This window comes from Myzus persicae, unplaced genomic scaffold, assembly GCF_001856785.1.
Source record: "Myzus persicae strain clone G006 unplaced genomic scaffold, MPER_G0061.0, whole genome shotgun sequence".
NCBI classification, from domain to species: Eukaryota; Metazoa; Arthropoda; class Insecta; order Hemiptera; family Aphididae; genus Myzus; species Myzus persicae.
The window spans coordinates 861132-889044 of record NW_019103025.1 but is presented as its reverse complement, the minus strand read 5'-3'; the positions used below and the strand labels follow the sequence as shown (position 1 = coordinate 889044).

At 28.8% G+C, this 27913-nt stretch overlaps 4 protein-coding genes across 5 annotated transcripts; 3 read left to right on the top strand and 1 right to left on the bottom strand.

Annotated features, from left to right (window-relative positions):
* The first annotated feature begins 11 nt into the window (after positions 1–11).
* LOC111033569 (DNA-directed RNA polymerase I subunit RPA1) lies at positions 12–6217 on the top strand. The gene is given in 9 exon segments (XM_022314363.1): positions 12–605; positions 719–3396; positions 3710–3829; positions 3893–4168; positions 4235–4583; positions 4665–4762; positions 5185–5412; positions 5472–5802; positions 5876–6217. Coding segments are annotated over 9 exon segments (4941 nt in total). The 3' UTR covers positions 6143–6217.
* Positions 6218–9484: 3267 nt separating this feature from the next.
* On the top strand, positions 9485–13330 carry LOC111033584 (NADH-ubiquinone oxidoreductase 75 kDa subunit, mitochondrial). Its single transcript, XM_022314382.1, has 13 exons — positions 9485–9816; positions 9880–9987; positions 10054–10277; positions 10333–10474; positions 10568–10789; positions 10847–11017; positions 11070–11235; positions 11290–11441; positions 11497–11676; positions 11731–11911; positions 12517–12692; positions 12761–12895; positions 12957–13330. The coding sequence occupies exons 1-13, from the start codon at positions 9655–9657 to the stop codon at positions 13119–13121; spliced, it is 2184 nt and encodes a 727-aa protein (XP_022170074.1). The 5' UTR covers positions 9485–9654; the 3' UTR covers positions 13122–13330.
* A 108-nt stretch (positions 13331–13438) lies between these two features.
* Positions 13439–16269, bottom strand: LOC111033583. Its single transcript, XM_022314380.1, has 6 exons — positions 15969–16269; positions 15116–15627; positions 14747–15051; positions 14498–14686; positions 13631–13859; positions 13439–13556 (listed from the first exon to the last, which is right to left on the bottom strand). Exons 1-6 carry the CDS (start codon positions 16122–16124, stop codon positions 13493–13495), a joined length of 1455 nt encoding a protein of 484 aa, XP_022170072.1. The 5' UTR covers positions 16125–16269; the 3' UTR covers positions 13439–13492.
* Positions 16270–22978: 6709 nt separating this feature from the next.
* LOC111033618 (leucine-rich melanocyte differentiation-associated protein-like) lies at positions 22979–27254 on the top strand. 2 transcript variants are annotated; one of them, XM_022314424.1, is made up of 7 exons: positions 24654–25190; positions 25258–25358; positions 25944–26171; positions 26245–26384; positions 26469–26583; positions 26735–26858; positions 26935–27254. In XM_022314424.1, exons 1-7 carry the CDS (start codon positions 25091–25093, stop codon positions 27012–27014), a joined length of 888 nt encoding a protein of 295 aa, XP_022170116.1. In that variant the 5' UTR covers positions 24654–25090; the 3' UTR covers positions 27015–27254. The 2 variants fall into 2 exon arrangements, with proteins under 2 accessions (XP_022170117.1, XP_022170116.1); XM_022314425.1 differs by lacking the exons at positions 24654–25190; positions 25258–25358 and adding an exon at positions 22979–23624 and having other exon boundaries at positions 26935–27249.
* Positions 27255–27913: the final 659 nt, after the last annotated feature.

Below are 27913 nucleotides of genomic sequence, written 5' to 3'. Positions count from 1 at the left end.
TACCGTTCGAAATGTTTTACCACGATTTTTACAATGTGGATCCATTTAAGCCCATCAGTATGGAGTTTAATATGTTTTCTTCGGAAGAAGTGAAAAAGCTGTCGGTGGCGCGTATAGATTCTCTCATATCGTTTACTCCTTTGGGCGAACCCGTGCAGGGAGGGTTGTATGACGCCCGTCTCGGGGCGATTCACATGAGCAGTGGCAAGTGCTCGACTTGTAACCAAAATTCCGTTTTGTGTTCTGGCCATTTTGGTCACATCGAATTGCCTTGTCCAGTGATCAATCCAATATTTACTGCAGCTGTCATTCACATACTCAAAATAAGCTGTTTGTCATGCTACTGCGTATTGTTACCACGAGAAACCACAATCTTGTTGGCTGCACAGTTAAAGCTCCTTGATAATGGTCAACTAACACATGCCCACGACTTGGCTACCGAAATAAATGGACTATGTGAAGATGACGAAAGGAATTTGTCTGTTGATGAGCTACAAACATTTATCAATTTATATTTAAAAGAACGTTTACAAGAAAATAATGGATCTTATGTGAAATGTGCTGATGAAATTCGACAAACTTTCATCGCTGAAACTATAAATCAGGTGAGTAAATTTGAATTTGAATTATTTTTTAAATTATGAATCTATGTATTTTATCATAAAATTATTGCATTACCTACATACCTATATCGCATTACAATGCTTTTCTTGTATAGGTTGTTCGACGGACTGGATGTTTGCATTGTAAACAACCACTTTCAACTATATCTAAATCATTTTCCACAATAACCATTTCTCAAGCAACTAAATCAAAAAAAGAAAAGAAAAATAAAGAATATTTGTTTCCAGCAGACATAAAAGAACATATGAGACAATTGTGGATCAAAGAAAAACATTTTATAAGTGCTTTATTGCCAGTCTTGGCTGGGTTGAAAATAGAATACCCTACAGATGTTTGTTTTATGTCGGAAATACTTGTTACTCCTTCTAATATTCGTCCCAACTTAATGGTTAAAGGAAAATTAGTAGAGAGTCCTAGGAATTCAACTTACAAGTCTATTTTACGAGAATCTAAGGTTATACAATATATATGGTTATTACAAGATCAAAAAGAAGGTCAAGAAATTTCATTAGAAATTACCGAACTTGTCAATGATAGTCAAGGAAAAGACAGCATAGAAAAAGTCCAAATTGGTATGCATAATTTACAAATGTGTGTTGATGCTCTTCTGGATGGAACTATGTTTAGATCTTATAATAGTAAAGATCAAGCAGTTAGAATCGGATTGAAACAATTATTGGAAAAAAAATCTGGTATTATTCGTCAGAATATGATGGGTAAACGTGTTGATTATTTTGCACGTTCTGTTATTACACCTGATCCTTATTTAGATACTGATGAAATTGGTATACCTGTGGAATTTGCTAAAAAATTAACTTATCCTGTAGCTGTTACTGACTGGAATAATAAAGGATTACATGGAGTGGTATTGAATGGCCCAAATCATTATCCCGGTGCAAATATGATTGAAACAGATGCAGGAATAGTAAAATGGTTGTCTGCTACAAACAAGTCACGCAGAGAAGCATTATCAAAAACTCTTTTTTACAAAGGTCCAAATTCTAGAGGTCCTCAAATTGTTCATAGACATGTTATTGATGGGGATATGATGCTTGTTAATCGACAGCCATCTTTACACAAACCTAGTATTATGGCACATAGAGTTAAGGTTTTGAAAGGAGAAAAAACATTAAGACTACATTATGCTAATTGTAAAGCATATAATGCTGATTTTGACGGCGATGAAATGAATGCTCATTTACCTCAAAGTGAATTAGCAAAATGTGAAGCTAAAGAATTAGCAAGTGCTGTTTACCAATATTTAGTACCTCGTGATGGTACTCCGTTAAGTGGACTTATACAAGATCATATAATATCAAGTGTAAGAATGACTGTCAGAGGACATTTTTTTACTCGAAGAGAGTATATGCATTTTGTATACCAAGCATTAAGTTCATTTGATCGTGCCATTAAGACTGTTCCTCCAGCGATCATTAAACCAGTAATGTTATGGTCTGGTAAACAAATTATTTCAACATTAATAATTAACTTGACTCCTATTAATCAAAAAACTTATATAAATCTAATGTCCAAATCTAAACTTGAACAAAAATGCTGGAGAAATCCAAATAATTATGAATATCCAGATTTATTATCGGAATTCAATTTTATAGTACGAGACGGCAATTTATTATCAGGAATTCTAGACAAAAATCATATAGGAGCTTCTACTTACAGTTTGGTACATTGTTTTTATGAATTATATGGTGGAAAGTATTCAGCACAGTTACTAAGCGCATTTAGTAAATTGTTTACCGTATATTTACAATGCGATGCCTTTACTTTAGGCGTGGAAGACATATTAGTAACTGAAAAAGCTGATCATTTACGTCAAACTGCTATCGATGAATCTAAAACTGCTGGAACATTAGCTGCTCGGGAATCTCTTGGCATTGAATATATGGGTGAAGATGCAATGAACATGAAATTAGCCGAGTCATACAGCAAAAGTAGTCATTTTCCTGTACTAGTTGATAGAAATTACAAAAAACATCTACAGCCATTTACTAATAAAATAACAAGAGCTTGTATTCCCAAAGGATTACTTCAACCATTCCCAAATAATAATTTACAGCTTATGGTACAATCAGGAGCTAAAGGATCTACTGTAAATACTATACAGATATCTTGTTGTTTAGGGCAAATCGAGTTGGAAGGTAAAAGACCCCCTATGATGATATCTGGTCGGACTTTACCAAGTTTTCCACCATTTGATACGCTACCTAAAGCTGGAGGATTTATAGGCAGTAGATTTATGACTGGAATCCAACCTCAGGAATTTTTCTTCCATTGCATGGCCGGACGCGAAGGTCTTATTGATACTGCTGTTAAAACAAGTAGAAGTGGTTATTTACAACGTTGTTTGGTTAAACATCTTGAAAGTCTTATTGTAAATTATGATATGACTGTTAGAGATAGCAATGGAAGTATTGTGCAGTATTTGTATGGCGAGGATGGCTTAGAAGTAACCAAAAGCAGTTTTTTCAAAGAAAAGCAATTTGATTTCTTAGCTGGCAATGTAAATTCTTTCAACGCTCTTAGAAAAATAAGAAATGATGAATGTTACAAAGAACTTGATGACAAGTTGGAAGAAATCAAGTCTGCAATGAAAAAAAAAAAAAACACTTGTCGAGAAAGTGAATTTTTGAGTTGGTGTTAACACAATTCTATAGCTAAAAATAAAAAGCATCCAAAAACTAAAAATGGTCGTTATGTAAAAGATATTAAAATGTGCAATAAATGGTATGAAATAGATGAAGATGTTAAAAAATCGTAAGTATTATATTTGAACCATCCCTTAAAAGGAATAATTTGTTTACCAATAAAGATTGCTAACCAAATTAGTGGAGCAACTAATATAAAATGGTTCAAAATAAATTTGAGCCTCTATAACTCGCATCTTGAGGGGAATAAAAATAAATTTGATTTATCTATTTTATTAAAGCACTTTGATGGGTAAAAAAAAAATGTAGTTAACGAGGTTTGAATTATTGAGAGTCGTCTGTAAATTAATAAAGAATTCTTAAGTTGTATATTGTATAATATTTTATTACTTACAACTTCTAACTTCATTATTTATTTATAGTTATTCTGAGAAAATACGAAGAGTTCCTGATCCAGTAGGTGCATCTTTTCATCCTGGAGGACACTATGGCTTATTATCAGAAAAAATGGATTCATCAATTAATAAATATTTTGATACAAAGTAAGTAGCTATAATATTTATTTAAAAATATTTTTCTAGAAATTTTAACATTACATTTTTAAGTAATGAATTGAATGACAATGACAAACAAATTGCAAAAGAATCAATACGTCTCAAAGCTATGGCAGCTACAGCTGCAGCTGGTGAACCAGTAGGTTGTATTGCTGCCCAATCTGTGGGTGAACCATCTACACAGATGACATTGAATACTTTTCACTTTGCTGGTCGTGGTGAGATGAATGTTACCCTAGGTATTCCCAGACTACGTGAGATACTAATGATGGCTACAAAAACTATTAAAACTCCATCAATGGAAATACCATTCTTGCAGTCTGAAAAGTAAATTTAAATTTATTTGATCCTGTTTTATTATCACTTAAAATGTTTGAAATATTTGTGTTTTAGTGTTCAAAATGAAGCAGACTTTTTAAGGAAATTAATGACTAAAATATCTTTAAAAGATGTTTTATCAAAAGTACAAGTCAGAGAAAAAGTAATGTTAAACCCAGTTAGACGTATGTGTTATGATTTAACATTACATTTATTGCCACATCGTTGCTATGAATCCATGACCCACGTAACACCAAAAGCTGTTATGAGATTCATTAAAAATAGTTTTTCAGAAAGCCTCAAAAAAATGTTTGTTAAAAATTTGTCAAGAAATTTTAGTGGAGAATTAATTTCTGAGCAAACTAAGAATGCCATTAAAATAAATAGAGAAAAAAATAATGATAATGATGAAGATGCATTATTAGTAAGTATAATCATTAATTTGTACTCCAAATGTAATTAAAAATTAATTATTGTTATAAATAATTGAATAACAATATTCTAGGACGAAAGTGAACCTCAAGAAACTAAACCTAAGAATCAAGTTGATTCAGATAGTGAATCTGAAGCTGGTGAATTTGATTCCGCGGCTTTGAAAAGAAAGTAATTATTAAGATTTTAGATTATTTACATAATTAATTATAATGAGTAGCGAGATGGCAGCTATGGACAACATTAGTTACTTTGATACAGTTTTCAAATATATTTTATAGTTTAATGTCTTTGTTACACATAAGGTACTACATATTATAAATTAAAATAATTAAATCAGTGTTTCTTTTTTTCTTAAGTTTTTTCCTATTTTACTTTCTCAGCCATCTTGACTTATAACTTATAAGTTACTTTATTATATATGGAATACTTTTGGACATAAATCTTATGTTAGTGAAATTAATGACATAAATAATAAATATAGTAGTTTTCGATAAAATAGTTGTTTGTAAGAATTTTCTGTGTAATAAATACTTTGTATTAATATTAATTTGAAACTAACTTTCCCACTTTTAAAATATTAACTATTTCAGAGCTCAGACAGAAGAGTATGATTATGAAAAAGATGAAGATGATCCAATGAGTGAGGAAGAAGCTGAGATAAATGAAAAACAAAGTGAATGTGATAACTCAACTAATATAGAAAATCAACCTATTAAAAGCAAACATAATACATCAGACAGTGAAATCAACATAGAAGATGAAAATAATGAAGATTTTGTTAACAGTAAAGATTATTCTCAAATTGTAATCGATGTTAAGTAAGAATATCCTTTGATAAAAAAAAAAAAAAAAATTAATTAATTTTAAACTTTTATAGATGTGGTAAGAAACCATATGCGTTTGCTAATATTCAAGTGTCTATACCTTTGGAATTCAAGAGAATTGACTTAACAGGATTAATTAAAGATTTGATGGGTCGAGTAATAATTCACGAAATACCTGGTATTAATAGAGCTATTTTAACCGAAGAAGACGATAAAATAATATTAAAAACCGAGGGTTCACGTGGTGTAGCAGAACTTTTTAGGTTTGCTAATATTTTAGATTTAAATTCATTATACTGTAATGATATTCAAATGATGTTGAACACCTATGGCATAGAAGCTGCCAACAGGGTTATTATTAAGGAAGTGAAAAATGTATTTAAGGTTTGTATTATGTTATTATTATTGAAATAATCCATGTAAAATGTGTACTCATTGTGTAATATTTTTTATGTAGGTTTACGGTATTAATGTAGATACCCGACATTTATCATTAATAGCTGATTATATGACTTATGATGGAAAGTATAAGGCATTAAACAGAGTTGGTATGAATGGTTGTCCATCACCATTGCAACAAATGTCATTTGAATCTACTCTTAATTATTTGAAAAAATCTACAATTCGAGGATTAAAAGATAATTTAGTTTCACCTTCAAGTACTCTTATTATTGGTCAACAAGCACAAATTGGAAGTGGGCTTGTTAAATTGTTATGGCAATAATATAAATATGTTTCACTAATTTGTAATAACTTTTCTTTAAATTTTGTTATTTTAAATAAAGTATGTATTTTTAATTTTTTTTGTTATTACTTCCTAGTTATACTGAGGTAAGAAGTATCTACAACTAAACAATTATTCAGACGATGCATTGATAATATATAAATCATTTATCACCTATCCCAATAGAAAAAAAATGCATAATACAGTTCAAAATTGTTTTTAGGCATAAATCTACAAGTTTGCTTTACCTGATTTCAAAATAATAAACAAAAAAATTGTACCACCACTATTACTTTCAATTATTATGTTTATATTTCATTAGCAGTATAAACTATCTGTCTACAAGATACATTGATATTTGATTTAAAATGTATACCAAATAGACTCATGGAGGCAAAGCTCCCCCCACCATCCTTCAATATACCCTTTTAAAATCATGCCGAATTACAAGTGAATCACTTCTTTAGGCATGGTCAGTCGGGTTCATGGGCTTAGCTGTTGGGACCAAAAAACATAACACGGCTTCCTCTATACTAAGGGTCCTGACGATCGGATTTTGATAGCTGGTCGCCGTTTTCTTCCTAGCCATAGACTTATTAATATATGGACTGCGCATCCCCCATATCATACCATATAGTATAGGTATATTACCTTGTGCCAACATTGTTATAAAGAGGTAGTCTATGCCTGTGTAATAGAATGTTACCTAACTACACAATGTTAACGCTATCTTTTTCTAAAAATGTTGGCCCCTATTATATTATGCTATAAAAATAAAACATAAATGGAAAAAAAAATGTATCTATTATTGCATTTTTTAGATTCTGAGGCGGAGCGATTATGTATTGAATTTTACAAATGTAAAATATTGTAGTACTAATGCTTAATAGAAAAATAAATTACTTTATTCACAATAACATCATCAAATTTTCTTAACTCAAGTAGTATTATACGGTGACCCACGTGTAACCTACCTTACAGACGTACAGTAAAACGACATCTGAAGTGGCAGCTTGTGGGTTTTTAATATAATAATTGGAATACCTATATATTAACGAGTGAGGGTAAAAATAAATTATAATGCCGACGAGCGACGGAGACATCTAAAACAATTTTGGTTTTTGGTTTTAAAATCTTGAATTTTTTTTTTTAATTTTTGTGTAGGTGTGTGATCCTGATCCAGCCTACAGATGTTAATGTACAAGGGTGATGAACGACTAAGTGTACCTAGTAAATTTAAGTCAATTTTATATATCAGAAAGTCGACTGGCGTAAAAGTGCTTGTACTGGCTCTGACAAATCACGTCTGAATATCTGGTGGCGGGGTCTCTGTTTAATAGGCCTAATCTCCTCTCCTCTCCTATAGACAAGAATACAAGATAGCGCTGGCCCAGGCCCCAGTTTACTATCGCACGTGTGCGTACGAGTTCCAGGAAATGGTATCTTCCCATTCGCCTTGCGATGTTGATATTTGGCATTATATTATTTAATGGATATTTATTATAAATTATAATACCTATTACAGTATTATATTATATTTATTATAATCAATTCATGTCAACGTGTCTAGTCCTTTTATCTCCATTTTTCTTTCGCAACTCAATTTCGTTTATCGAGTTCTCAGAACTCCGCACACAATGACTTTAGTTATTGTCCTAGTTTTCCCAAGGCGCTTTCCCGAGTTTAATGACATTCTAGCTGCTAATGTGAATAATCTCGTGCGTGCCCTTGCCTACCTCAAATATATTTGTATATGGCGGGACGTCAGTACATTGCTAACTCTTTAATTTTCGCATAAAGCATTCCCTGTTTTTCTTCTAATTCTGAATATAATTTATTAATTTCAGTAGATGCGCTACTGATACCGGTTTTTGCTGATTTCACGACAGTTGTTGATTCCTAAGAATATGTATCATTCTTTCGTTACTATGTTCTAATTTGTCTATTTGTTCTGTTGCTTCTTTTGCACAATCGTCATTTGTCATTACATACTCCAAATAATGTTTTCATAGCGGATCCTATAACATTTATTAATCCCCCTTTCTTTCTATAAGGTCCTGCAGGCGTGGCTTCCCCTTTATTCTCCGATAAATATCTACATATCGATTCGTACATTTGTCCCGATTGTATTGACATTTCTTGGAACATTGCTTTTAGTATATTATCAAAACGTGAACATATTTCGTATTCTGTTAATTTTTTTTTACAATGACTAGTCAGTATACCTATTTTATTATACAAATTGTCATGCCTATTATCGTAATTCTGTAAGGACATGTAGGTAAGGAATTGCCAATGGGCTCTTTTTACCCGAATTTGACCTTGATTTCCATGGAATAGTGTTGTCTGGTTCCTAAATTCTTCAACAGTATATGGAAAGTGTCCTTGAATTGTCGTTATTAACATGAACCTACCAAACAATATATATATGTTTATTAAAACAAATTTTAATACATATATATTTTATTTCAATTTAGTTTGTTTATTTCGTATTTATAACATGAATGAACATATTATAAGTCAGCGCCGGATAGGCAAGGTATAGGCCCACCGAGTTTTACGATTTTAACCGGCCCTAAAAAAGTTAACGGCCCATTTTTCAATAAGATAAAGTCATTAATAGGTATCCATATTTTAATAATAACATCATATATCATACAATATAAATTATACATATTATATTAAGCAGTAATGTTGACATTGATTAATAATAAATATAACAACTAAGCCGGCCCACCGAGTTCAACTCGGTAACTCGCCGGCTCTATCCGGGCCTGATTATAACAACAATAAGTTATGAAATAAATAAATAAATAAATCCACTGTGTATATAATTTGCTTAGAAATTTCAAAAATAAGCAAAAATAATCAATAAACATCAATATATTCATTAATATGCAATTAACATTCCTTTAATTAATAAGTGAGGTAAAATAAAATAGAATAATATTATAATTATAATAATAAACAAAATAATAAATATATTTTATTAATCATTCCAATTTTATGTAATAGTAATAACACTAATAACCACGAATTATATCTAAATTCTAAATCCATGACAAAATCTACTTTGTCATGTCTAAATCTATATTCTATATCTTATAATAGTTCTGTGGTAATAACAATATCACAGATCTGTGATAATAATATTATTAATAACAATAATACCCAATATTCTGATAAAAATATTGAGATTTTCAACCACGGTTAAAGGTACTATATCCGTGCTTCCAACTTTATTGTGGCCATGGTATTATATTTTTGGTATAACGTGGTATCAAAATATCATATGATTATTATCATTTGAACTTGGTTTGATTTCTATGTTCTATCAAACTATTTTATTTCTTCATCGACATAATACACCTAAATATTTTATTATTATAGACATATTATAGTTGATACACATATTATTAGTGCAATAGTGCATTTTCATTTATGTAAAGTGGAATTGGACACTCATTAAAATTTTTTTTTAAAAAACTGTTTATTAGATACCAATTATTAACATGTTTCGGACAACGCTTCAGCGTACTGTGCCTTGTATTCGTTTGGTGGTTACGCCTGGGCAATTTCGACTTAATTCTAATGCTCCGGCTCCTCCATCCAAGCTTGAAGTATTCATAGATGATAAAAAAGTCCTTGTAGATCCTGGAACTACAGTATTACAAGTAAAAATAATTTGATCAATTATTGAAAAATTGAAAAGATATTTAACAAATTTGGTTATTTAGGCTGCTGCTCTTGCTGGTGTAGAAATTCCACGTTTCTGTTATCATGAACGGTTAGCTGTAGCTGGAAACTGTAGGATGTGCTTAGTTGAAGTTGAGAGGTCACCTAAGGTATGTTCAACTATTATATTGTACATTTAAATAAATAATAATTAATCCTATAATTATTTAATTTAGCCAGTTGCTGCATGTGCTATGCCAGTGATGAATGGATGGAAAATTAAAACAAACTCTGAATTAACTCGCAAAGCTCGTGAAGGTGTTATGGAATTTTTATTGATGAACCATCCCCTTGATTGTCCTATTTGTGATCAGGGAGGTGAATGTGATTTACAAGATCAGAGTATGGCATTTGGCAGTGATAGATCCCGTTTTGTTGATATAGATTTTAGTGGCAAAAGGTATTTTATTATTTTTAACTTTTTTGAATAGATCTTAATCACTAATAATTTGCAGGGCTGTTGAAGATAAAGACATTGGGCCACTTGTTAAAACTATAATGACACGTTGTATACACTGTACACGTTGTATACGCTTTGCTTCAGAAGTAGCTGGTGTTGATGATCTAGGAACAACTGGTCGAGGTTCAGATATGCAGGTATACTATCTTCAGATATTTATTTTTACTTATATGTTGCACAAATTAGATTCAATATTTAAACCATTTGTTTATGAATTTTTAACTGTTTAGGTTGGAACTTATATTGAGAAAATGTTCTTGTCTGAACTCAGTGGCAATGTAATAGATTTGTGTCCGGTTGGAGCATTAACCAGTAAACCATATTCATTCTCTGCACGTCCTTGGGAGACTAGAAAAACTGATAGTGTAGATGTTTTGGATGCATTAGGAAGCAATATTGTTGTTTCCACAAGAGCTGGCGATGTTATGAGAATTTTGCCACGATTAAATGAAGTAATTTAGAATTACACCTATATTATTTCATTAACTTATATAATTTTTTTATTTTAGGATATCAATGAAGAATGGTTATCAGATAAATCACGTTTCTCATATGATGGACTTAAACGCCAACGATTGATCACTCCATTAGTTAAGGACAATAAAGGAAATTTAGTACCAGTTGAATGGGAAGATGCATTAGTAGCAACGTCTAGAGCATTAATTAATGCAAATGGAAATGTAATAGTAAATTAGAGTTACTTGTACACTTGATTTATTCCTGTTATTTTAGATTGTGGGTGTGAGCGGCGGTTTATCAGATGCTGAATCCATGATAGCATTAAAAGATTTGCTTAACAGGTTAGGGAGTGAAGAATTATACACAGAAGAACCATTCCCAATGACTGGTTCTGGTACTGACTTCAGATCTTCATACATATTAAATAGCAGCATTTCCGGTATGTTTGATTTTTTGAGCCGATTTTATAGACTAAATTTAAATTTATTTTTAGGATTGGAACAAGCTGATCTGGTGTTATTAATTGGAACCAACCCACGATATGAAGCTCCTCTGTTAAATACACGTATTCGTAAATCTTATGTACATAATGACCTGGAAATAGCATTATTAGGACCTAAAGTTGACCTATCTTATGATTATGAGGTAAGTTTGTTTATATTATTATATAATATTTTTAATCATCTAATTTTATGATTAGTATTTAGGCGAATCCCCTGCAATACTCAAGGATTTAGCAGAAAAAAGACATGCATTCTATGCTAAGCTGTCTAAAGCTAAGCGACCAGTCATAATTTTAGGAGCCCAGCAGTTTGAACGGGAAGATGGTGGTATACTTTTGGCTCAGGCACAGCAACTTTCTCAAGAATTAAATAAAAATGTAATTTTTTTGTTCAATATTTTATAATTATTACTAACAAACAATAATATTTAGGCTGAAAAAGGATGGAAAATTCTTAATGTATTGCAACAAGTTGCTGGACAAGTAGCTGCATTAGACTTGGGTTTTAAGCCTTATCATAATCTACCTGCAGCCAAAGTACTTTATTTATTAGGAGCTGACAATGAATCATTAACAAAGTGCAAGCCAGCTGGAACCACAGTTATATATCAAGGTGAACATAACTTTTATAGCATTATTACTTGTGATATCTTGTATTTATGTGAAAAACTGTTAATAGCCATTCCATCATTTTGGGATATAATAAAACTAATCAAAACATATGCAGGATACTTATCTCTAAATACTCTACTAAATAAAATTATTAGTTTAAGTCATAAAAACTCATAACTATTTTGATTAATTGTAATGCTTAGACTTAAAATAAATAAATAAAATTAAAAAATACATACTTAATTTAAATAGCTAGGGTAGCAAAACAGTTATCAGAAAATAGAATTTTGATTTTGGATGGCTTGAAGTAAATCTCAATTATAATTTATATTTTTGTAACAAATTATTGTATTGTTTCTATTATGATGATACTCAATATACAGAGTAGTCCCCTGTATAATTATTATTGTTCCAAGAGATTACCACTTGTTGATTACTTTCTAATTTTAATTGATAAGATCACGCGGACTAAGTTTTTTCTTAAAGGACAATCTTGAACAAGTTTTGCAATCCGGTTATGTAAACTGCATGGAAAAATATTTGAAGATTATAGGTTATTATTTTTTTTTTTTAAATAAATTCTTAATTCAATTATTTCTCATGTAGGACATCACGGAGATGCTGGAGCAGCTATTGCCGATATTGTTCTTCCAGGAGCTGCCTATACTGAAAAACAAGCTACCTATGTAAACACTGAAGGTCGTGCACAACAAACGTTGATGGCTGTACAACCACCAGGAATGGCACGCTCAGACTGGAAAATTATCAGAGCAATTTCTGAAGTAAGATTTTATTATGTTCAATAGTATATTTTAATTCATGTATTTAATGGATTTTATCTGGTCATCAGTTTGTGGGTGTTAAACTTCCCTACGACACTTTAAATGAGGTACGTGACCGTTTAACTGATGTTTGTCCAAGCATTACTAGATATGGAGACCTGGAACAAGCAAATTATTTGGTTCAAGCTTCAGATTTGGCTAAAGTAATTTAATCAATAGTCGTTCATTGTGACTATTTTATTACATTAATGTTTTTTGTTGTAGGATTTATCTTCGAAGACTGTCAGTACACCTCTAAATGTTAAACAGATTGCTTTAGAAGACTTCTATATGACCGATTCTATTAGTAGATCTTCACCAACTATGGCTAAATGTATACAGGCTGTTCGAAAACAGAAAGAATCGAAATATTATGAAAGCAGAGCTTAAATGAAAAATAATGATGGGCTTGTATGAACAAGTACCAAGTCCTTTATATAAGCAAATTAAGGTAATAATTTTAGAATTTAGAATGTTATAAATTTTGATTTTTTAGCCTTGCAAAATATATTGATACAACAAATTATAACAAGTATTGTTTATCTTTATCATCTGAACTTTATTTGTATTTGTGTTAATAAAGTATTTTAAATTTCAAACATAATGTTATAATAATTATTAATTAATGTTTACAATAAATTTATCTAATAATAATATAAATATGTTTTGATTATAGTAATTTCACAACAAGATTTAATTGAATAATACTGTTATACATAAAATAACATTTGTTCTATGAATATTCGATATTAGTTATATATTTAAATATCTCTCCAGGCCATAACAATCTTTTGAAATGGAACTAATTGTCCATTATTGATTCCACTGAAAACATTAAAATATATATTGAATCACTAACTAAAATAAAATGGTATTTATTTGACTTTGGTTAAACTTACCACTCAAAATATCTGATCCCATTCAAAGATCCATCACAGTCACCAATCTTTTGATCAAATTGTACTCCTACTAGAGGTTCTGTCATAGTCGCTACATGGCCTATATATCGGAGTCGCCCACCAACCACTTTACCAAAGTTAGTAATAACTTTGACATATGTGTTCAATTGAAGATCATAAATGGACTTTGGTAAATATGGCTTGCCATGCACTTTCATTGAACAACACTCTAAAATTATACATATTTACTTTTCTCACTTATTAAGTATAAGGTAAATTAATATTATTGTTCCAAATATTAAGATTAAGTACTGTTTTTAGTAATCGTTCAGTATGTGACCTATCAGACAGCGTGATTACTCATTTACTCGTATTTGAAACAGTGCTGCATTAGATATCAATAAGTAGTTTTTTTAGAATATCTTTGTACCATGACATCATGAATTAGTTTTATTATTTTAGGGTTAAATTTTATGTTTTGGTTAAAGTTCTTAAACCAACTTTTTTAAATTAAATCCTTATGAGTTATAATTATTGGCAAACAGAATAAAGTGACAACTATCTGTAGGTAAAAACTAGTAATTATGTAATGATATAATAAAAATTATTAAGTATAGAAAAAGACATAACCATTGTCACTATGTATAAGTCTCATCTTGGTAGATCACATATTGAACGAATACCTTATTTTGAATCAATGTGTAGTTTTAATTTTATTCAAATTGTTATCTATTCATACTCCATACAATATTTTATACGATAATAAAAATTCTTCCTCTTTAAAAAAAAAAAACATTTTAATAAAAATTGTATATAATTATATTTGCTTGAATTTAGAATAAATAAATAATACAATTGTCTTCTAACCTATGTTCACATGATATGGTTCCGAATAACGTCTGTGCTTTTTGCATTCCTTGATACCTGTAGGACATCCAGTGATGAGACAGTCTATAGCATTACGAACAACGCATTCAGATTCTTCTATAAGTGAATCAGTCGAGTCTCCTTCTGATTTCCTTAAATCTGGCATTGACAAACGCAATTTCCCTGATTCTAAATCATCTTTATAATTAGTATTCTTTTTTATTTAACATTGGTAAAAAATAATCTGACCTTTAAATGATACTCTGTTTTTGATTTTCTTCGGCACTTCATCTTCTGCTTTTAATGTAGCAGTTGATGAGTACTTCACATCTTGTAATGATGCACATGGTTCACATGGAACACTTGCTGATCGCCGGCATTTAGTAGGAGAAGATGGTACTGATGACCATGATGCATTATGTCGTGCTTCCAATGACATAACTGATGGTCTTACCTGACACCGGTAACATGATGAATGCACAGAAAAAACTGAACCAAAATCATATCGTGAAGACGATGAACCAACAGAAAAATAACCAGGACTCCGTGGAAATCTGGGCAAAAATAAATAACAATTCTTAGTCTACTTTAATATTGAACTGATATTGTAGGTATTACTTTGTTCTTGATGGTTCACGAGTGAGAGGTCCTGGTTGCCGACACAAATGATCAACACTCCTTGATAACTCTGGCACCATACTTGTAAAATTTATGTCTGACAACATGACCCTTCTTGATTCTGTAGTTTTTTTAGATACACGCAAACATTGTTTACGCGTATTCTTGTCAACTGGTACAATAAATTTGGATGGTAATGTTGTGTTTGGTGATGTAGTCTTGGCCTGATTAATTAGAAATCCTTCAGAACGCCATTGTAGGGGCAAAGCAGTGATATCTGTTTGTGCTTCAACTTCTTGTGTTTTTAGTGTGATATCCTTTAAAATAGGCCGTAATGGACTGAGATATTTAGAATTTGTCATTTCTTTGGAATTTGCTCCACACTTTGATATATCAGTTTCCAAAACATTATCTATGGATACAAGATCTTCATTAGGTGACACGTTCATATTGTCGTCCGTTGTAAATATTAACTCAATCTCGTCGGTTTCTTCAGAGTTTTGACACACAATCTAAATTTATCAATAAAATATGTTAAAAACAATTATTTATAGGAACTTGAATAGTAATGAGAATTGTAAGAACAATTGGTTTAACTATGGATTTTGGGTCTAAGAAATAAATGATATATATTTATCATCTATATTTTAATCAAATAAATACTTCACCGCCTACAATTTTATAACATAATCTCGCTATTGTCGTATCTATTCAATTAATCAACTTGGATATTTTGAGGGGACATAATTTATTAATGCATTACCTATATAATAAAACTCATATCGTAAAATAAATTGGATTAAATTGAATTTAATTCAATAGTTCACGAAACTGTCGAAATGTCTATGGGTACCTTTTTATCATCCATGGCGCCACAAGACTTCTTGACCAATTCGAGTTCCGCTTTCGATCGTTCAAGAGCCGTTCTCAAAGCGATTACTGTCTTATGTAATGACCGCACTGTGTCCAAATCAAAAAGACTTCCTTCCTCGCCGCCGTTAGTAGCCATTTACACGACTCAGTCATTATTAATTGCGTACCATAATATTACGCGCTTGGGAGTCGGGGACGGTCAAAACAAAAACATCATAAAACAGTACGCTAGGTACTAAAAACTGTGGGCCGCGGCGCACATCCGAAGTATTGATTTAATTTTAGTCATACAACGACGTCATGGAGATCGCACAGGTACATACGTTTTTGTTCCATGACAGCATGTCAAGTCTGTTCAAGTTGAACTACATAAAAAATATCACACGATCCCTTCAAACGTCGAATTCTCAACGAATTAACCCATTGATATTAATATACATATTACACATTGCACACCATTATAACACCGTAATATCCTATATAGTTTATTTTGTTTGTAAATTAGTTATTCCTCGTCATCGCATTGGGCTAGTCCTTTTTGAAAATATTTAATTAGGTAATAATTATAAATCATACAAACTTTTTACATGATTTATTTTTATTTTTTACTACAGACTTAACAGACAGAAACCAATAATTAATAATTATTCAATTTGAATAGGTACCTAAGTAAATAATTAAATACTATTTTATAACTTTTTGTACATATTAGATACCACATGTAATGAAGTAGGTATTTGACACTTTGTGGATACGTATATCGTGTATGGACAAAAAGTAAAACAGCAAAAATTAAATTACATGGGGTTTGTTTTATTTTAAATACCATAAATTGTTTGTTTAAATTTAAAACCTGAAATGGTCCTAAATCCGAATGATATATAAGCAATTTAAATTAAATAACAGTACGATAATTCCACGGTTTGTGGAACCCAAAGGCCATTCAGATACAATCTTATTAATTATTTAATTACTTTTACTTTTTAGTACAATAAACTCTTGTACCTACCTATAGTTCATATAGCCTATAGGTAGTTATTAGGTCCTAGCAAGAAGACTTTATTCACTTATAGACTATAGTCTTAAAAACCTCGCGTGTTGTCTCCGTCTTTACTGACACAAAACATGAACAATTTAAAATTCAGAATAATCCGTTTTACTCGGTTATTTTTAATATTAGAGTGAGTTGATCAGATTGACTTATTGAAATTTATTTGAAAATTATTATCTAGAGAACTTCAAATGTTTATTTTATATTTTATTTTAAAAGTAAGTTAGAGCATTTTGAAATTATAAATATTCAATTAATTAATTAAAATCCCAATTAATGCATAATTAAAGAATTGCGTCGTTGCAATAGCATTAGTTTGCTATTTTAAACTGTGTAAATGTGTAATATATTTATATATTTTTTGAAAATTTCTGATGGGCCACTGTTTGCATTTAAAAATACTTACCATATTGTATTATACATTTATACCTATTCAAAAATAAGTGTATTAGTGTGGGTACCTACCTATAGGCTATAGGTGTACCATAGAGCAAGAATATACAGTCTTGTATGAAAAAGTGTATACATATTCGCTTAACCGTTTTTGGTTTACGATAAAAAAAGAAAACCGTTGGATACAAAATTTTTAATTTACATAGTGAATACTAAATATCCAATGACACAACAATTTTAGCTTGAAATGGTCATAAAAAATGAATTTGATTTCCCGGTGAACTTTTTTTATAAATGTCGAAAATTTTATATTGCTTATATTATATTTTCAAATCTTAGATACAAAAATAAAATTTTTATGAATTTTCTCGTGAATTTCAATTTCTAACAAGCAATAATTTTGCAAATTTTCGTGATTTTGACAAATTTTGTTTACAAAACAAAATGTTTACAAACAGCTTAACTGATGCTCGGATCCTCATAAGAAACTATTATGATTAATGATTTTATAAATTAACACTCAACTTTTTTTTTAAATTAAACTAATCGAAACTTACTAGGAAATATTAATAAAAGTTGAAAAATCTGTGCGCTTAAAAATCACTCCGAGTAAAAATATTTTGAAAATTGTATAGTGTAGGTAACGTAAATACTAATAAAAACATTCAGATAATAAACCATAGGTATATAATCAATATTGATTTGTGTGTAGGTATTATAAATAAAGACCGGATTTAATATATACCTATTGGAACTTTTTATTGATATCAGGTAAATCAAATCTGATCAATGTACACGAATCGGACTAATTACAGTCTTTCTATTTAATACTATATAGCAATTTTTGTATAGGTACTTACTTCACACAATACAATTCTTAAGTTATTATTTCTTAGGTAATTTTACAACAAAAATATAACTACGATAGTACAATGTAAATGTTCATAATATGAAGATTTTTTCTGAAAGTAGAGAAGCATTAAGCGTTAATCAGTAATAGATTGATACATCGATGATAAATAATCTATTGGCCAACTTAATCCAGGCCCTAAGGGAAAAAATAGAAAATAGATAAATATGTCTTATCTCTTATAAAAAAGGAATATATAACTATAAAACTTACTCTGAGGTTATGGCAGGAAATCAAGATATTAATTTAAGTATAACGCCATTTTTTTAATAACTTTTTAAATATACACCGATAACAAGTGTAGAAATGCAGAACAATTTATAAATGTATACAATTTTTAATTTTAATTAAGAAAAATAATGTGTTAAAATACTTTTTTATAGTATTTTTTTCAATACTACTTTATAATATTTTGTAACTTGTTAATGCCTATCATGTTCTTTAAGTAAGTAATCAACAATTATATATTTAATATGATTTTATTATGTACTTTACTTTAATGTATTTTTTTTTTTTTGCGATTGTATCATATTTATCTTGCAATTTTGGTACAATTATGACATATTTTTAACACAATTATATCCGGTATTTAACTAAAGATTAATTTTGACCGCCCGGATGCACCAAGTGCCACCAACTACCTAGATTCACTCGAAAAAAATACTGAAGTCAAAAATTGAAGCATTATCTCTATTACTTATCAAGTACACCGTATAAAGACCCAAAAATGGAATGTCGTACATGCATCGAACTCACGAACAAACCCAAAACTTCCAAAATATCTATTGAAATTTCTCGGTCACAACATATCCTCACTCTCAGCCACTATCAATTTCATCAAAAATCAAATCTACAAAACAAACTGTAAAATATAAAAATGTAGGTACACACATATGTAACATAGTAATAATATATTAATAACAAAATAATAAAATTGTAAACTAGCCAATAGTATCATATCCCTCAATCATTAAAATAAAGTACACTTTGTAATATAATATTTGTTTCCCAATGGCTGAATGGCCAATGTCGCTGTGTGTATTTTTATTTAAAAAAAAACACATCGTCGTAAAATAAATCTACAAAAGTTAACTGGAATGTCATCACTAAATTTAATGAGCATTTGAAGTTCAATCTTTATAAAATTGGATATTCACCCATCAAATTACTATTTCTTTTCAAACTATTTTTGAGATTTTGTTGAAAAATTGAAACCCAAAAACAAAACCATAAAATACTTGACATTTTTACTAAATTTTTACATTATCATTTTCTTTTAAATGGTATAATTATTCAAAATATTTTGACTATTTTAAAGCTATTTATAGATATTTGACATTTTCGATTTTTTGTTTAGTTTTTTTAGTGTCGATTACTTAACATTTTTTCGCTTGATCAAAAAGCTTGTACATTTATAACAAGGTTTCTCATGATTAGATGATACTAAAACCAAAAATTCTAAACTGCAATTTATAATCAAAGTTTTGTTTATAGAAATTTGAAGTTACTATTTGGATGAATACATCCAAATTTTTGATAACTAAATTTTGATACATATTTAAACAAAATATAACGATGTTATAGTGATTTTTTTTTATAACTGAAAATCTAGAGACTTATATAACTATTACTATACATTTTTTATAATATGCTAGGTATGATACCTATTTTTAAAATACTTGGATAAATTTTAGGCTATTATGGCCGGCCGGTAAGATGGTATTAAGACATTAAGTACTAGCTTTTTGTCTCAAAAGTGAATAACAATAATAATTATTTAATATGAAATAAGAACACTATTATAATAATTAAATATTAGTAAATAATAATATAATAAATGTAATGTTTCGTATATAAAATCAGTCTAATCTCTAATGTAATACCATTGATTATAAATACTATTTATAATCAATGGTAATACTAATAGTAAAGTAAATTACTTTAAGAGGACGTTAAACTGGCAAACCACGAAAATCCTCTTATAAAAGGCTTACATATTCCGTCACTTCTTAGAAATCTACGTCGTAGACTTAAAAGAAAATGGAGTAGAGATCATTTAACTTAATCCTATAATAATGCAACTTCGAAGCTAAGTGCTATACTATTGGGTGGCTCCTTATTCACGTAACCTCATAATGTTTTTGTTATACTCTTCTCACATAAACTTATTGTGCATAATTGTATATATTGCATTTTTCTTGAAAAAAAAGAAAAAAAAAGGACGTTATGGTTATACCCATATTGTGTTCTCTCCGTCTTACAAGTGTGTTACATACCAAATTGTACGCTCAGCAGATCACGTTTAGTTTCGTTAGTTTAAAAATTAGTGTAAATTGACCTTTTATAAAAATCAAAGGTAAGATTATTATCTAGAGCATCTCATGGTTTTTTTTACTATACTTCAATTTAAAAGCTAGTTATTAGTATTTAGAGCAACATCAAAAAACATATTATGTACGTATGAAATATACTCGATATAGACCGACAGGCCTCCCCGCTTAGAATTTCCTTCAGGATTTTTTTTCGTATACATATAATGGTCAATCGTTTATCATTGAATTAAAATCTCATACATCCATTACAGTGAGTAATAACCCACTCAAGTAGTCGACACCTATACTAATTGTATAGCTCTTGCCCACCTTTTTGGAAATACATACCTATTCATTCGAATTCGATCGATGAAAATTTGGTGTTCAAAAAATATTTTTCAAATTAAAATTCACACATTTAGAAAATGACAATAAAAAATCAATAAATGCCTTATGGTATAACATATAAAACGACATGACTACACAACTCAGTGACGGTTTTACACTTTTACAGGGTGACGGGGGTCTGAGCCACCCCTCCCAGAAGTCCCGAGTTTAGGCTGTGATATATTATTACATATTTGCTTGGGTTTATATAGCTGTTACGAATATTATATGCGGATATAAGTTTATGCCGTATATCTAGTGATTTCAACGATCTGTCCGAATATTTCAAATTTTGGTATGAGTATTTAGGTAGGTAATAATATTTTGATACCTATTGTTGGTGATAACGAATAATAATTAATTAGTAATAGTGTTCGGCCGTTTGAAGAACGTACCTATTCGCCGTATGGTCGTATGCTTACATTGCCAGTGATAAAATGACAATCGAATATTTAACATAATATTAATTAGCCACCGTGCGATGGTAGGAAAAAAAGTCTCGAGGAAAAAAAGTCCCGGAAAAAAAGTCTCCGGAAAAAAAGTCTCAAAGAAAAAAAGTCTCGGTGGAAAAAAAGTCTCAGGAAAAAGTTATATTTTTATAAAAAAAAATATGTCATTGAATCGTAGTCGTATTTAAAAAATAACACATAATATCACATAAATATAATAATATAAATAATAAATATGGATTTTGAAATTGCTGTGATTAAAGCTGCAAAAAATATCTTAGGTGAACATATCCGTGGTTGTTTTTATCATCTCACACAAAGCACCCACCGAAAAATACAAGAACTGGGTCTTGAGAATCGGTATCGCAATGACAACGAGTTCAATCTAATAAAATTCAATAAAATTGAACTCAAAGATTTTTGAAAGCTATAGGTCAAAATATTAAGCTACAGCGATAACAATTTATAATTTATATATCTATAGGATTTTTTATAATTATGTAATTATTTTTTTTCTAACTTTGTGTGATATATATATGTTATTTTTTAAATACGATTCAATGACATGTTTTTTTTTTATAAAAATTTCTGTAAAATGTATTAACTTTTATTCTGTAAAATATGTTCCTGACAAGTCATCTAACATTGTGTGATATACATATTTCAAAATATTAAGCTACAACGATAATAATTTATATTATTTATATTATTATATTTATGTAATATTATGTGTTATTTTTTAAATACGACTACGATTCAATGACATATTTTTTTTTATAAAAATATAACTTTTACTCCCTGAGACTTTTTTTCCACCGAGACTTTTTTCTTTGAGACTTTTTTTCCGGAGACTTTTTTTCCGGGACTTTTTTTCCCCGAGACTTTTTTTCCGTTCCCCCCACCGTGCCTGCCGAAAGTTTAAATTTTAATCTTGTTATGTAAATTTGAAATATTTGAATCAAACTTAAAAAATATTTAAAATTCCGGTTAGTTAAATTTTAGGTAATTTCTTTTTAATGTACAAAGTAAATCTATATTATTGTAAATATAATATGTAGTTCATTTAAAATTATTTAAGTAAATTATTTTGTATCGTAAATATAATTTTTAATTTTTCATAACATTAGATACTTTCAAATTTCAACATATTCTTTAAAATTTTAATATAAAAAAAAAAAAACAAAAAATGGATTTTGTCTTGTAATTTAAAACACTTTTAAAATTATATGTTATGTTTTTTTAGTTTATATAAAAATTACATTTTAAGTAATAAATTATTAATGAACTAAACATATTAGTGTCTTAATATATATTATAAGAATAAGATAATATCAAAGGACCCCACCTAGAAAATATTCTAAAAATCGCCACTTCAAGTTCTGAAATTACTATTTGACTGTTTGGTCGTTCGGACTTTCGGAGCGCATTCTGTTTTGGCGGATGCAACAAGTAACAACACCGGCCGGAGTACCAGGACCAGTTTTATAGTTTATCAGTTGGCCAGTTGGCCTTCGGCGTCCTTTGTTTAATGTTCATGTCTTTATGTCTAATGAGTTATGACCATTACTAAAAAAACATTTGTTTTGTCATGTTTATGATAAAATTTTCGTTAACATACTAAAATAAATTATTCAACGTTCATAGAAAATATTATAATATACAAAGCATAAACTATTTATTTATTAATTCTTCAGGTTCTTCTTAGTTCATAATACAGAGATTGTATTTATTATCAATGATAGAACTTAGATAACACAGTATTATTATTTAATATTAATCATTAATCAAATATAATAAGTAGCTACTGGCCAGTTGGTAACTAATTACTAAACTATCAACAACGTACTACTTACCACAAATTTGTAAATAATTCCAAATTTGTCACAGAATTGTTATAAGTTATAATATTTTGCTTAGTGTTTGTCGACTAACGATATTTTATATTATGTAATATACTCAAACAAAAAAATAATACCTAAATTGTCAATTATCTATTAGTACCAATTTTAAGTCACTCAAAAACAGTTGAAGTAAGGTTTTTTTTGTTCTGATTTACAAATTAAGTGTTAAATTGTTTACCATGGATCAAGAAGATTTTTCAGACCCGCGAAAAATAAACTTCCAAAACAACCGGGTAATGATTATATTATTATAACTTATACGCTATAATTTGTGCAATTAATAAGTAGTTACCACATTAATTCCTTGCATGTGTATTGTGTATATGAGTTTATATTTTGAATTTAATTAACATTTAAAGCAGGTAAGTACCTAATAAGTATAGTATCAAAATATGTCCCTACTATTGGTAAGTACATATTTTACTAAATTATATTATTTGCATAACGTATGATATAGATGTATCATAGAGGTATACATGTAGTTACTATACTTACCTATTTTAATATGGGTACCTGTGGGTATTAGAAAAAATAATTATTATAGGTGCCTTGTTAATTTTTCAAGTTTCATTTACCAATATTTTTAAAACAATTTTTAGTTTTTAAGTTAAGTTTTATAATATTTGTGTAATTTAACCACCATTTGGGTGTAGGTATTAATTTTTTTTTTCAAGACTTGTAATTAAAGTGGATAACGAGGTACCACCTAGTTAAATATTCCTAAAATTATTTTATAGATATTTAGCTGAATAAAAAGTACCTATTTAGAATTTAAAATTTAAAATATGCTCATGATATTGTTTTATACTATAATAGTAATAATTATGCTTATGCATAATAAACTCATGTTACTGTTAAAATGGTTTAAGATTCATAGACGACCCTACTTTTGTATATTTAAAGCTGGATTTACAGCAACATCGCCTGCCGCTTCATGGGCTTTGTATTGTGATCATGGTATCATTCACTAACCATTATCCATATGGAAATTCAAGTTGGGTTTGAAATAATATGAAAAACAAAATTCTTATTGCAAGTTTTTTTAATAGAATTTAATAAACCAGTACCTAATTCACGATTCTATTAAAAATTACTAAAAATTTGCAATTCTTTTTCCAAAACGATGCTTCCAAACTAAATATTATCATAATAATATCTAACTTTTTTTTTATAAAATACCAACACTTAAAATATGTTTCATCTACTTATATTGAAAATAGATTATCATACATAGGTAATAGTTTATTTAGATTTTAAGACCTAAAGTAAATTAAATATTCTTTGCCAAAGCATAATATTATGCTAAATCTGAGTAGGTAGGACCCTATCGATTAAATTATTAATAATATTATTATTACGTTTTATTAAATCCGATTACCCTAAGCAAACTAGATTCCCTAATTCAAAACATATAAGTTGTGCTCTTTTCAATTATTTTATGATTAATTTTAAGTTATTAATTGTTTTTTTTTTTCATTTGATTTTTCTTTCTGTAAATAATGGATTTATGAGCTATTGATTTTCTAAAACAATAATAACAATATACCAACATAATAGTAAAAACTAAAAGTTAACCTCTTTACACTTGAATGGGTTCATACATACACTGGTTATAAGTTACTCTATGAAACCTTTTAGTTTACCACTGATCAAATTACTGGGACATTATATTTTAATGTAACTTTAGGCTGACATTTTAATGGAATTCCTCAAATTACACTTTTTTACACCAGAGCGATATAAATTTTCATATGCTTTGACTGTCACAACGGTGCATGAAACCAAAGTTCTATCAAGTAGTAAGAATAAAACGATTTAAAGATATCTTGTTAGTGAAAATTAGGTTTTCCTTCTTATAATACTCAGGTGGAGGTGTTCATGATGAAAGATCTAATGAAGCCGAATCATACAAATATTCCCATCTATATTATGCTGTTAATAGGGATTCCACAATGTCCAAGTCTCAGGTAACATAAGTAATTAGTACATTATCTATAAATTAAATAATTAAGATATCTACATCAGTAATATATAAAAATACAATTTTTATATTGCCAGTTACCAAAATTATTTTCCTTTAATATACATTTTATATGTAGTGCTGAATTCATATATTTTTGCTGTATAATTAATGTTTATTTAGAATTTCATAAGTATTTTTATCTATACAATTTGGCAATTGCTTTATTTTGAATATTTTAGGAGTTAAAATTACCTTGCTCTTTTATTCAATATGCTACAAGTACAATATATTGTAGCCTAAAAACATTCATGTAGTAGGTGATTTAATAATTTGTTTTTCCTATACCTTAATTAATAATGTATTTATTTACTTGTCCATTTCCCTGACTATATGAAAATAAAGGCTATATATAAACATTTTGTATTGATTGTTATTACTACCTTTCTATTAAAATAAGGAAACGAATAGTAATATAACATCAATTTTATGAGTCTGATATTATTAAATATCACCTGATGTATGTAATATTCATGCCAGACTAAATAAAAATGAATTCAGTTCTAATATTTCAATTGTGATTGTGTTTCAGTTGTGTTATGTTGGCCAAGATGTTACAAGTATTCCAGAAATTCTGGGTAAAATGTATGGATCCAAAGTTAGGTCTTTGGATCTGAGCTTCAATAGTTTGACTACTCTAAATCATTCAGAGCTATTTCCTGATTTAGAAGAGCTCGTTTTAGATAATAATAATCTAGATGATACTATTAAATTACCTTATTTACCACATTTACATATACTCTCACTGAACAATAACAAAGTAATACTTCAACTATTACATAATATAAATAGTATACTCAAGTACTAAAACTAAAATTATTATGATTGTTTAGATTACGGTTTTAGAAAACTTGGTTACCCAAATAAAATATAATATGCCTTCTTTAAGATTTCTCAGTTTGATTGGAAACCAAGCTTGCCCAACACAGCTAATAGATTTTGAAAAAGACGAAAACGATTATAAAAGATATAGGTTATACAATATTTTATTTGTCTTCATAAAGTAAATAACAGGTTTATCTGTAATTGTTATAGTAATTATATATTTATACTTTAGGTATTTTGTCTTACATTATTTACCAGAACTAAGATTTCTTGATTCAAGACCAGTTACTCGTGAAGAACTTGATACTGCATTGACTAAAGGCGAATTTACCAAAATCATACGTCCTGTAAGTATAGTAGATAGAAGAAGTACTAATACCTAGTTATTGCTAATGTTACATTTTGATCTTATACATTGAATATTTTATGATTGATATAAAGATTAATGCATATACAATTAAAAACTACATTAAATATATTATTTTGTTTTATTTTTAGCGTTTTGGAAATGAACCACTTCGATTTGATTGGAAATTATCTCTAGGATCTCAACCTCGTGCAGATACTTCAAATATTTTCTCCCCACCTGCTGTATCACCAACACAAGAAATACATCATCAAGGTATTTTTACTGATAACATTTTTGGAATTCATCTATTTATTTGAAGTACACGTGCATTTTATTTTATTTTAATTAGCTGCATATGGCCGTCGTCGATACCGTTATGCTGGAAAACATTCAGAGGGAAACCGTTTTATTTTAAATACAGATTTATAAACATTTATAATAACATGATAATTACAACTTACAAGATTAAAGATATAATAAATATTAATATAAATAATATTAAGTTAGTGACTTTCAAAACATTTATAACCTTAATAATTTTTATACTTCTACAGGACTAACCGTTAGTTATCCTTGAGAGTTAATTTAATAATATTTTATCTAAAATGTTAATGAACTTAAAATTAAATTTATCAGAGATGCAAAAAATTGAATTATAATTTATTTATAGTTAATATTTTATGTATATTTTTAATAGTACTTATATGTATAGTGTATGTTCATTGCTCATTGTTCACAATTCATTTTTTCGTTGTGGATGTTTTAATCATTTATAATACATTTTTACTCTAAGAATTATACATGTAAATTGATCTGTAATGTTTTTATTTAAATATATATAGTAAATATATCTTAATTTTAGAATCTGAAAAGAGAAATAAATTTATTGGTTTTACAATTATGTGTGTTTTTTTGTTGTGTGTCATAAATCATCACTCATCACATATTTTAGCAGAGAAATGCTTCAATTATTAAAATATGATTTCTGGTAGCAAATTGAATCTAGTTTGTACTTTGGGAAAATTACTTATAGTTAAATTTGATGCTGTAACAAATCCAACGAAGATTATACAAGTAAACAGAAATGCATGGATTGCCATATTTTATACTTGTTCATTTTTGGGTGGTTGAAGTTGTGTAACACTAGTTATATATAAAATAGGAATGAAGAAACCAAGGTGTGTATATAGATTATCTAATATTACGCACAAATTGATTTTGAAAAAAACTAGAGAGTGGAATTATTCAAGAGTATGATTAAGATTCATGCAATTTTTGAAAATTAATAATTTAAGTAGTTATTTATTACTTATTACTTACACAAAATG